General features: G+C 42.4%; 1 protein-coding gene across 1 annotated transcript in view; it reads left to right on the top strand.

The window, feature by feature from the left end:
* Window positions 1-4,919, top strand: part of LOC138852841 (uncharacterized) — a gene marked incomplete at its 3' end in the record, with an annotated part of 1,165,962 nt that extends 1,161,043 nt beyond the window's left edge. Inside the window, 1 exon segment of the mRNA XM_070086012.1 lies at window positions 4,703-4,919. Coding sequence (XP_069942113.1) covers window positions 4,703-4,919 — 217 coding nt within the window.
* Window positions 4,920-12,628: the final 7,709 nt, after the last annotated feature.

Here is a 12,628-nt window from a genome sequence, read left to right on the forward strand (position 1 = left end):
TGTACACTACAATGTTGTACACTACAGTGTTGTACACTACAATGTTGTACACTACAATGCTGTACACTACAGTGTTGTACACTACAGTGTTGTACACTGCAATGTTGTACACTACAGTGTTGTACACTACAATGTTGTACACTACAGTGTTGTACACTGCAATGTTGTACACTACAGTGTTGTACACTACAGTGTTGTACACTACAATGTTGTACACTGCAATGTTGTACACTACAGTGTTGTACACTACAATGTTGTACACTACAATGTTGTACACTACAATGTTGTACACTACAGTGTTGTACACTGCAATGTTGTACACTACAGTGTTGTACACTACAGTGTTGTACACTGCAATGTTGTACACTACAGTGTTGTACACTACAGTGTTGTACACTACAATGTTGTACACTACAGTGTTGTACACTGCAATGTTGTACACTACAGTGTTGTACACTACAGTGTTGTACACTGCAATGTTGTACACTACAGTGTTGTACACTACAGTGTTGTACACTGCAATGTTGTACACTACAGTGTTGTACACTACAGTGTTGTACACTACAGTGTTGTACACTGCAATGTTGTACACTACAGTGTTGTACACTACAATGTTGTACACTACAGTGTTGTACACTACAATGTTGTACACTACAGTGTTGTACACTACAGTGTTGTACACTGCAATGTTGTACACTACAGTGTTGTACACTGCAATGTTGTACACTACAGTGTTGTACACTACAATGTTGTACACTACAGTGTTGTACACTACAATGTTGTGCACTACAGTGTTGTACAATACAATGTTGTACACTACAATGTTGTACACTACAGTGTTGTACAATACAATGTTGTACACTACAATGTTGTACACTACAGTGTTGTACAATACAATGTTGTACACTACAATGTTGTACACTACAGTGTTGTACAATACAATGTTGTACACTACAGTGTTGTACACTACAGTGTTGTACACTACAATGTTGTACACTACAGTGTTGTACAATACAATGTTGTACACTACAATGTTGTACACTACAGTGTTGTACACTAGTGTTGTACACTACAGTGTTGTACACTACAGTGTTGTACACTAGTGTTGTACACTACAGTGTTGTACACTACAGTGTTGTACACTAGTGTTGTACACTAGTGTTGTACACTACAGTGTTGTGCACTAGTGTTGTACACTACAGTGTTGTACACTACAGTGTTGTACACTACAGTGTTGTACACTACAGTGTTGTACACTACAATGTTGTACACTAGTGTTGTACACTACAATGCTGTACACTACAGTGTTGTACACTACAATGTTGTACACTACAGTGTTGTACACTACAATGTTGTACACTACAGTGTTGTACACTAGTGTTGTACACTACAATGTTGTACACTACAGTGTTGTACACTACAATGTTGTACACTACAGTGTTGTACACTACAGTGTTGTACACTACAGTGTTGTACACTACAGTGTTGTACACTACAATGTTGTACACTACAGTGTTGTACACTACAGTGTTGTACACTACAGTGTTGTACACTACAGTGTTGTACACTAGTGTTGTACACTACAGTGTTGTACACTACAGTGTTGTACACTACATTGATCTACACTGCAATGTTGTACACTACAGTGTTGTACACTACAGTGTTGTACACTACAATGTTGTACACTACAGTGTTGTACACTACAATGTTGTACACTACAGTGTTGTACACTAGTGTTGTACACTACAGTGTTGTACACTACAGTGTTGTACACTACAATGTTGTACACTACACTGTTGTACACTACAGTGTTGTACACTACAATGTTGTACACTACAATGTTGTACACTACAGTGTTGTACACTACAGTGTTGTACACTACAGTGTTGTACACTACAGTGTTGTACACTACATTGATCTACACTACAATGTTGTACACTACAGTGTTGTACACTACAGTGTTGTACACTACAGTGTTGTACACTACAGTGTTGTACACTACAATGTTGTACACTACAATGTTGTACACTACAATGTTGTACACTACAGTGTTGTACACTACAATGTTGTACACTACAGTGTTGTACACTACAATGTTGTACACTACAATGTTGTACACTACAGTGTTGTACACTACAATGTTGTACACTACAATGTTGTACACTACAATGTTGTACACTACATTGATCTACACTACAATGTTGTACACTACAATGTTGTACACTACAATGTTGTACACTACAATGTTGTACACTACAGTGTTGTACACTACAGTGTTGTACACTAGTGTTGTACACTACAATGTTGTACACTACAATGTTGTACACTACAATGTTGTACACTACAATGTTGTACACTACAGTGTTGTACACTACATTGATCTACACTACAATGTTGTACACTACAATGTTGTACACTACAATGTTGTACACTACAATGTTGTACACTACAATGTTGTACACTACAATGTTGTACACTACAGTGTTGTACACTACAGTGCTGTACACTACAGTGTTGTACACTACAGTGTTGTACACTATAGTGTTGTACACTACAATGTTGTACACTACAATGTTGTACACTACAATGTTGTACACTACAGTGTTGTACACTACAGTGTTGTACACTACAATGTTGTACACTACAATGTTGTACACTACAATGTTGTACACTACATTGATCTACACTACAGTGTTGTACACTACAATGTTGTACACTACATTGATCTACACTACAGTGTTGTACACTACAATGTTGTACACTACAGTGTTGTACACTACAATGTTGTACACTACAATGTTGTACACTACAATGTTGTACACTACAGTGTTGTACACTACAATGTTGTACACTACAGGTTGTACCCTACAGTGTTATACACTACAATGTTGTACACTACAATGTTGTACACTACAATGTTGTACACTACAGGTTGTACACTACAATGTTGTACACTACAATGTTGTACACTACAATGTTGTACACTACAATGTTGTACACTACAGTGTTATACACTACAATGTTGTACACTACAATGTTGTACACTACAGTTTTGTACACTACAATGTTGTACACTACAGTGTTGTACACTACAATGTTGTACACTACAGTGTTGTACACTACAGTGTTGTACACTACAATGTTGTACACTACAATGTTGTACACTACAGTGTTGTACACTACAATGTTGTACACTACAATGTTGTACACTACAGTGTTGTACACTACAGTGTTGTACACTACAGTGTTGTACACTACATTGATCTACACTACAGTGTTGTACACTACAGTGTTGTACACTACAGTGTTGTACACTACAATGTTGTACACTACAGTGTTGTACACTACAGTGTTGTACACTACAATGTTGTACACTACACTGTTGTACACTACAATGTTGTACACTACAGTGTTGTACACTACAATGTTGTACACTACAATGTTGTACACTACAATGTTGTACACTACATTCTACACTACAATGTTGTACACTACAATGTTGTACACTACAATGTTGTACACTACAGTGTTGTACACTACAATGTTGTACACTACAATGTTGTACACTACAATGTTGTACACTACAGTGTTGTACACTACAGTGTTGTACACTACAATGTTGTACACTACAATGTTGTACACTACAGTGTTGTACACTACAATGTTGTACACTACAGTGTTGTACACTACAATGTTGTACACTACAATGTTGTACACTACAATGTTGTACACTACAATGTTGTACACTACAATGTTGTACACTACAATGTTGTACACTACAATGTTGTACACTACAATGTTGTACACTACAGTGTTGTACACTACAATGTTGTACACTACAATGTTGTACACTACAGTGTTGTACACTACAGTGTTGTACACTACAGTGTTGTACACTACAGTGTTGTACACTACAGTGTTGTACACTACAGTGTTGTACACTACAGTGTTGTACACTACAGTGTTGTACACTACAGTGTTGTACACTACAATGTTGTACACTACAGTGTTGTACACTACAGTGTTGTACACTACAATGCTGTACACTACAGTGTTGTACACTACAGTGTTGTACACTACAGTGATGTACACTACAGTGTTGTACAGTGTTGTACACTACAATGTTGTACACTACAATGTTGTACACTACAATGTTGTACACTACAATGTACACTACAATGTTGTACACTACATTGATCTACACTACAGTGTTGTACATTGCAGTGTTGTACACTACAGGGTTGTACACTACAGTGATGCACACTACAGTGTTGTACATTAGTGATGTACACTACGGTGATGTACACTACAGTGATGTACACTACAGTGATGTGCACTATAGGGTTTTACACTAGTTTTGTACACTACAGTGTTGTACACTACAGTGATGCACACTACAGTGTTGTACATTAGTGATGTACACTACAGTGTTGTACACTACAGTAATGTACTCTACTGTGTTGTACACTACAGTGTTGCACACTACAGTGATGTACACTACAGTGTTGTACACAGTGTTGTACACTAGTGTTGTACACTACAGTGTTGTACATTAGTGTACACTACAGGGATACATTGGATGGGGCTGCAACTGAAATTCACTTGGTTAATTTTTGCTCATTCACAGTGGTGATAAAAGTATTGATACCATTAATAATAATACCTGACTCGAACAATTCTAATTTTGGCCCTTTGACCACAGTTGACACCAGTGGCAGCAAGTGCCGGTTCCCGGTGTGGGTAGGAGGGCCCCGCTGGCACTCTCTAGACGGCCACACTACTCTGCACGTCACTCGCCGAAACTCAACCTTGAGACTTACCAGTCACTCATCGAGCGGCCCCGTCACTCACGCCTGCCTAGAACCCTACGCCCACACCAAGCACTCTGCCACTTACATCACCAGAGTCATACATGGATGGTGAGTACCTGTCACGTTAGAGAGGAAGGCTAGCGGGAGGGAAGGGGAGGTGGGATGGCAGGGAAGGAGGGTAAGTGTGAAGGCAGGGTGGGAGGGTAGGTGTGAAAGCAGGGTGAGAGAGTTGGTGTGAAGGCAGCGTGGGAGGCTAGGTGTGAAGGCAGGGTAGGAGAGCTGGTGTGAAGGCAGGGTGGGAGGCTAGGTGTGAAGGCATGGTGGGAGGGTAGGTGTGAAGGCAGGGTAGGAGAGGGTGTGAAGGCAGGGTGGGAGGGTAGGTGTGAAGGCAAGGTGGGAGGGTAGGTGTGAAGGCAAGGTGGGAAAGTTGGTGTGACGGCAGGGTGGGAGGGTATCTTTGAAGGCAGGGTAGGAGAGTTGCTGTGAAGGCAGGGAGGGAGGGAGGGAGGGTAGGTGTGAAGGCAGGGTAGGAGAGCTGGTGTGAAGGCAGGGTGGGAGGCTAGGTGTGAAGGCAGGGTGGGAGGGTAGGTGTGAAGGCAGGGTGGGAGGGTAGGTGTGAAGGCAGGGTGGGAGGCTAGGTGTGAAGACAGGGTGGGTGGGTAGGTGTGAAGGCAGGGTGGGAGGCTAGGTGTGAAGGCAGGGAGGGAGGGTATGTGTGCAGGCAGGGAGGGAGGGCAGGTGTGAAGACAGGGAGGGAGAGTAGGTGTGAAGGCGGGGTGGGAGGGTAGGTGTGAAGGCAGGGAGGGAGGGTAGGTGTGAAGGCAGGGTGGCAAGGTAGGTATGAAGGCAGGGAGGGAGGGTAGGTGTGAAGGCAGGGTGGGAGGGTAGGTGTGAAGGCAGGGTGGGAGGGTAGGTGTGAAGGTAGGGCAGGAGGGTAGGTGTGAAGGCAGGACGGGAGGGTAGGTGTGAAGGCAGGGGGGGAGGGTAGGTGTGAAGGCAGGGTGGGAGGGTAGGTGTGAAGGCAGGGTGGGAGGGTAGGTGTGAAGGCAGGGTGGGAGGGTAGGTGTAAAGGCAGGGTGGGAGGGTAGGTGTGAAGGCAGGGTGGGAGGGTTATTATGAAGACAGGGTGGGAGGGTCGGTGTGGAGGCAGGGTAGGAGGGTAGGTGTGACGGTAGGGTGGGAGCGTTGGCATGAAGTCAGGGTGGGAGGGTTGGTGTGGAGGCAAGGTAGGAGGGTAGGTGTGACGGTAGGGTGGGAGGTTTTTGGGGAGGGTAGGTGTTAAGACAGGGTGGAAGGATAGGTGTTAAGACAGGGTGGGAGGGTAGGTGTTAAGACAGGGTGGAAGGGTAGGTGTTAAGACAGGGTGGGAGGGTAGGTGTTAAGACAGGGTGGAAGGGTAGGTGCTAAGACAGGGTGGATGGGTAGGTGTTAAGACAGGGTGGGAGGGTAGGTGTTAAGACAGGGTGGGAGGGTAGGTGTTAAGACAGGGTGGAAGGATAGGTGTTAAGACAGGGTGGAAGGATAGGTGTTAAGACAGGGTGGGAGGGTAGGTGTTAAGACAGGGTGGAAGGGTAGGTGTTAAGACAGGGTGGAAGGATAGGTGTTAAGACAGGGTGGAAGGATAGGTGTTAAGACAGGGTGGACGGGTAGGTGCTAAGACAGGGTGGAAGGGTAGGTGTTAAGACAGGGTGGGAGGGTAGGTGTTAAGACAGGGTGGATGGGTAGGTGTTAAGACAGGGTGGAAGGATAGGTGTTAAGACAGGGTGGACGGGTAGGTGCTAAGACAGGGTGGAAGGGTAGGTGTTAAGACAGGGTGGAAGGGTAGGTGCTAAGACAGGGTGGAAGGGTAGGTGTTAAGACAGGGTGGAAGGGTAGGTGTTAAGACAGGGTGGATGGGTAGGTGTTAAGACATGGTGGAAGGGTAGGTGTTAAGACATGGTGGAAGGGTAGGTGCTAAGACAGGGTGGAAGGATAGGTGCTAAGACAGGGTGGATGGGTAGGTGTTAAGACAGGGTGGAAGGATAGGTGTTAAGACAGGGTGGACGGGTAGGTGCTAAGACAGGGTGGAAGGGTAGGTGTTAAGACAGGGTGGAAGGGTAGGTGCTAAGACAGGGTGGAAGGGTAGGTGTTAAGACAGGGTGGAAGGGTAGGTGTTAAGACAGGGTGGATGGGTAGGTGTTAAGACATGGTGGAAGGGTAGGTGCTAAGACAGGGTGGAAGGGTAGGTGCTAAGACAGGGTGGAAGGGTAGGTGCTAAGACAGGGTGGAAGGGTAGGTGCTAAGACAGGGTGGAAGGGTAGGTGCTAAGACAGGGTGGAAGGGTAGGTGCTAAGACAGGGTGGAAGGGTAGGTGCTAAGACAGGGTGGAAGGGTAGGTGTTAAGACAGGGTGGAAGGGTAGGTGTTAAGACATGGTGGAAGGGTAGGTGCTAAGACAGGGTGGAAGGGTAGGTGCTAAGACAGGGTGGAAGGGTAGGTGCTAAGACAGGGTGGAAGGGTAGGTGCTAAGACAGGGTGGAAGGGTAGGTGCTAAGACAGGGTGGAAGGGTAGGTGTTAAGACAGGGTGGAAGGGTAGGTGCTAAGACAGGGTGGAAGGGTAGGTGCTAAGACAGGGTGGAAGGGTAGGTGCTAAGACAGGGTGGAAGGGTAGGTGTTAAGACAGGGTGGAAGGGTAGGTGCTAAGACAGGGTGGAAGGGTAGGTGCTAAGACAGGGTGGAAGGGTAGGTGCTAAGACAGGGTGGAAGGGTAGGTGCTAAGACAGGGTGGAAGGGTAGGTGCTAAGACAGGGTGGAAGGGTAGGTGATAAGACAGGGTGGAAGGGTAGGTGTTAAGACAGGGTGGAAGGGTAGGTGCTAAGACAGGGTGGAAGGGTAGGTGTTAAGACAGGGTGGATGGGTAGGTGTTAAGACAGGGTGGGAGGGTAGGTGTTAAGACAGGGTGGGAGGGTAGGTGTTAAGACAGGGTGGAAGGGTAGGTGTTAGGACAGGGTGGATGGGTAGGTGTTAAGACAGGGAGAGGTTAGGACCTGGTGTCAGGAGTCAGGGTATATAGGCTCTGCTGGATTATTTAATTTAGTAGTCATTGTTAAAACAAATAGTATATTGCTTGATTGGTAGCGCACTCAGCTCTCACATCGAGGTCCGGGGTTCAATCCCCTGTACGGGTGAAAATATTAAGATACCTGCTGCTACTGTTAACCTAGCAGTAAGTAGGTACCTGGCCGTTAATCGACTGGTAAATAAAAAAAAGGCACAATACCGTGACTGGAACGATACACAAATAACCCGCACATAGGAGGAGCTTAAGACGACGTTTCGGTCCTACTTGGACCATTTACAAAGTGACAGAGTGGTGTGGGTCGCATCTTGGGACAAAATTAGCCTAATTTGCCCGAAATGCTCATCATAACAAGTGACTTTCTATATAGTAGTATGTCATTGGTGTTAGCTATGTACATGTACCCGCAGAAATAATGATTATTATTATGATTATTATTATTATTCATACAAATAATCTACAGAAGTCGTTGTTGTCTTACAATAAATTATATCTATGAGAAGATCATTTAATTTACTTTGCTAATCATATTTGTTTTTACTTAATGTATTTTAGTTATCGAAATCAGTAATATACGTATCTTTATTTCGATTTTCGGGAGATGCTAAAATATCTTCTGGGATAGTTAGAAACAGTGGTATTTACTATAGGCCTATAAGCTATATTCTTGCATGCATTGACCTCATTGCTAGGTTTACCTGGAGTTTACCTGGACAGAGTTCCGGGGGTCAACGCCCCCGCGGCCCGGTCTGTGACCAGGCCTCATAGGCACAGTAGATATTTCCAGATTACAGTAAGAAAATAAAAATTAAGCAACTTATTTCTGAGAGGCAGCAGGCAAGAGCAGATGTATTTTTATTCAATGCTAAGTCAAACATGTTTTTATGAAATTTGTATTAGCATATTTAGCCCAGTCAAAATATATATTTTACATTATTTTAACTTCGTTTTTAATGTATGGGTGAGCTCATTACATTCATTGATTTAATATATCAGAAATCTACAGCATCTTTCTCTCGGTATAATTCGATAAAAACCGTATTTTGGTCAGAAATACTGCTTTAGATCATTATTATTTAATGTCTCGTAGTTCAATCGGTAGTGCATTCAGTTAACATGCTGAGGTTCGGGGATCGATCCTCAGGTACGGCTAGAAAACATTCGGAAGTGTTTCCATGAGATATCTGCTGTCTATGTTCACCCATCAGTAAAATTAATACCCGGGTGTTAGTCGACTGGTGTGGGTCGCATCCTGACCTAATTTGCGAGAAATATTCTGCCTGTATACCTTGTAGAAAAAAAGGTATTATTATTATTATTATTATTATTATTATTATTATTATTATTATTATATAAATTTGGTATGGAACGGCTTTAAATCAAGCTACCATGTCGATGTTTTCTATAGAAAAGTGCATAGAGGCTTCTATGCATACCAACATGCTCTGACGTCAGTGATGTAACGAAGAAATCACTGGTGACAAGTAACCAACACAAGGATCTCTCTCAAATAGGCAAACAAGAGATGACAGATATACCAGAAGGCTTGGAAGAAACAACTGTACAGAACATTTTACGAGGTGTGGCTGCTGTTAATACTGTTAATGCTGACAGGAAAAATGAGTGTTGGAATGACAGTCGTGCAGGAGGGGACTGAAGTGCATAGGTACACATGCAGGAAGAGTGCATTAATAGCAGCAATAGACAGCAAAATGTGCGTAAAAGTTGATGGAGGAAAGAATTGTTTTAGATCCAGTAACTCTTCCAGTGGTCGACGTCTGTTGTACATGCCAAGTTCACTCTTTGAACATTCAGTGACCCTAGACAGGCAAACAATAATATCTTTATTTCCACAAGTACATATACAAAGTATATAGGCCTAGCTGACATCGGTGACATACTACTATATAGAAAGTCCCTTGTTATGCAGAGCATTTCGGAGAAATTAGGTCAGTTTTGTTCCAGGATGGGACTAACACCCAGGTACCTATTATTAGTGATGGGAGAGCATGGACAACCGGTGTAAAGAAACGTCCAATGCTTCCACCCCTTTCCGGGAATCGAACCCGGGCCCTTCACCATGTGAAGCAGGAGCTTTGCCACCAAGTCACGGGACAGTACTTCCTGACGTCGTGTGCACAACCGTAGGTAGACAGTGTCATGCCTGCTCCAAATGAAGAAAAACAGTATTTACTTGATAGTGTTACACTACTACATCAAATACCTTACCCATAGAGGCAACATTTAACTGTGTGTGTTACAGATAAGTCGAATTTAACAAATATAGCAGAACCATCTACCATGAATGTCACACACCTAGGGCGATCAGGTGTGCTTGCAGTACAGGTAAATTTTGATGGAAGACTGCCCATCAGAATATAGACGAAACTTTTATAGTTCCATAGATATTTTCGTTCATTAACAATAATGTAAACAATTTTTTTTTTTTGACCAAAGCAAATTTCGAAACCTCGCCCATCCTGCCCGAGCTAACGTAATTCTTTTTAGTCAAATTCTTCTAAATATATACATCAGTTAGATCACTTTTTATTTATTTAGTATTTATAAAATCAATGATTATATATATATATATATATATATATATATATATATATATATATATATATATATATATATATATATATATATATATATATATATATATATATATTATCGTTACGTTCAAATTAATTGTTACAGACTTAAGGCCAATTTTTTTATACTGCTTATTCGGCAGAAAACAAAGCACCCTTGTTTTTAAGGCCTAACTCTCCGGTTTGGCTTATTCGGCAACAGGTCAATTAGCAAGAACTCATTTAAAATTAAGTCCTTTCTAAAAAAAAATTAGCCTAATCCAACTAAATATATTTTAGATTAGTTTAGAATAATTTAATAAATAAATAACGCAAAAAAAAATATTTTTTTCCGTTAGATTCGGAATGATTTTTGCCTTATTCGGCAAGAAAAGCGTTGTTATTTATTCGGCAATGTGTGTGTGTGTGTGTGTGTGTGTGTGTGTGTGTGTGTGTGTGTGTGTGTGTGTGTGTGTATCGAGCCGATTTTGTATACATACCTGTATGTTAGTACGTAGTGATGAACCACTGTACAACAACCACTGGGGAAGGGAATAATGAGGTTGTTGTGAACTTTCATGTTACAACTGCGTCTTCAGGAGCAATGCGTACAATGGGAAAAGTAATTTCAGTGAGTTTAGACAGAACCTTGCGTGTAGTCTACTACTGAACTACAACCTACCAACTACCTATATAGTAGTATGTCATTGATGTCAGCTAGGCCTATATACCTTATACATGTACTTGTAGAAATAAAGATTGTTATTATTATTATTATTATTATTATAACAGTCCAGGTGAAGCAGTTTTAGTGGATGACTCCACTACCAGTACTACCACCAGTACTACCACCACCACTACTACCACCACTACTACTACCACCACTACTGCCACCACTACTACCTCCACCACTACCTCTGCTCCCTGTCTGCTGACCTATATATACTCCCTTCTCTCCTTTTTGTTATGATTACGAAAATGGTTGTAACTTACCATAATTTATAAAGGGGTGGACCGGTAAGCCAGTGGAAGGCCTCGGTCAAATGACCAAAAGCTCCAACGGCGGGTCATCATCTGAGACCCGCGTCAGGAAACACTTGTCCTGTTTTCTGACGAGCCTTACCTGAAGTAACCTACTTTTCATTAGTGTAACTTTGTGAATGGTCCAAGTCGGACCGAAACGTCGTCGTAAGCTCCTCTCTTCTATGTGCGGGTTATTTGCAAAAGCTTGTTACTCCATGAACACGAAGGGCTTTCCCATTCTCTCTGACTCCGTAGCATAGACTTGAATTCCTCAATAAGGTTAAAATAAAATTTCGCGTGTGCTAGTCCTTTTTTATATATAAATTATAGTAAGAAGCCTTATTGATAATTCTTAACGTACTCGTGCTAGCAGACTGTCCAGTCTGTTCCAATATACTCTCTCTCGAGAATTTTCCATAAAGTACGGGGAATTTAGTTAAATTAATTGATTTCAGTATTGAATAACCAACTGGATTCGTTGTTGTAACGACATGTAATTGATAAGTTTTTGCGTCACCTGACCAGGATCGTTGGTATGATATTGCGTACACGTGAGTATGGAAATTCCCAGAAATAACGTTACTGCTAGTAGGTTGTCAGACCGACCATTACAACCGCTCTTCTGTATTTATTACAACTGTAAACACAAACGGTGGACTATTAATGGATATTGATGTGTAATGAGCATTTTATTTGCTCAGTTAACATCTTTGCAGGAAGCGTACGGGCTTTACTGTCATTTTCTATGTTTATTAAAATATTCTCTGATAATATCCTTTATTCTGGGCACACGGAAAGGAGTGGCTGGTGGCGCCCTAACCTGGACGTTCTCATTCTATAAACTGCTCAAGAAGACGGGTTTGCAATGCCAGAAGCTTAGAATAATCTCATTTCCCCCAGCTGTGAATAGTGCGTGTGCGCACACACACACACACACACACACACACACACACACACACACACACACACACACACACACACACACACACACACACAAGAACGTAAGAAAGAAGGAACACTGCAACAGGACTATTGACCCATGCGAGGCAGGTCCATGCCACTCCCCGGCTTAGACCAATGACCCATCTAATCAGGCCACTTCCACTTAAGCAAGGAGCACAGCATCAGACCTAGTAGCATAAGCTAGTCAGGTCCAACTCACA

This window comes from Cherax quadricarinatus, chromosome 17 (genome assembly GCF_038502225.1).
Source record: "Cherax quadricarinatus isolate ZL_2023a chromosome 17, ASM3850222v1, whole genome shotgun sequence".
In the NCBI taxonomy this organism is placed as follows: Eukaryota; Metazoa; Arthropoda; class Malacostraca; order Decapoda; family Parastacidae; genus Cherax; species Cherax quadricarinatus.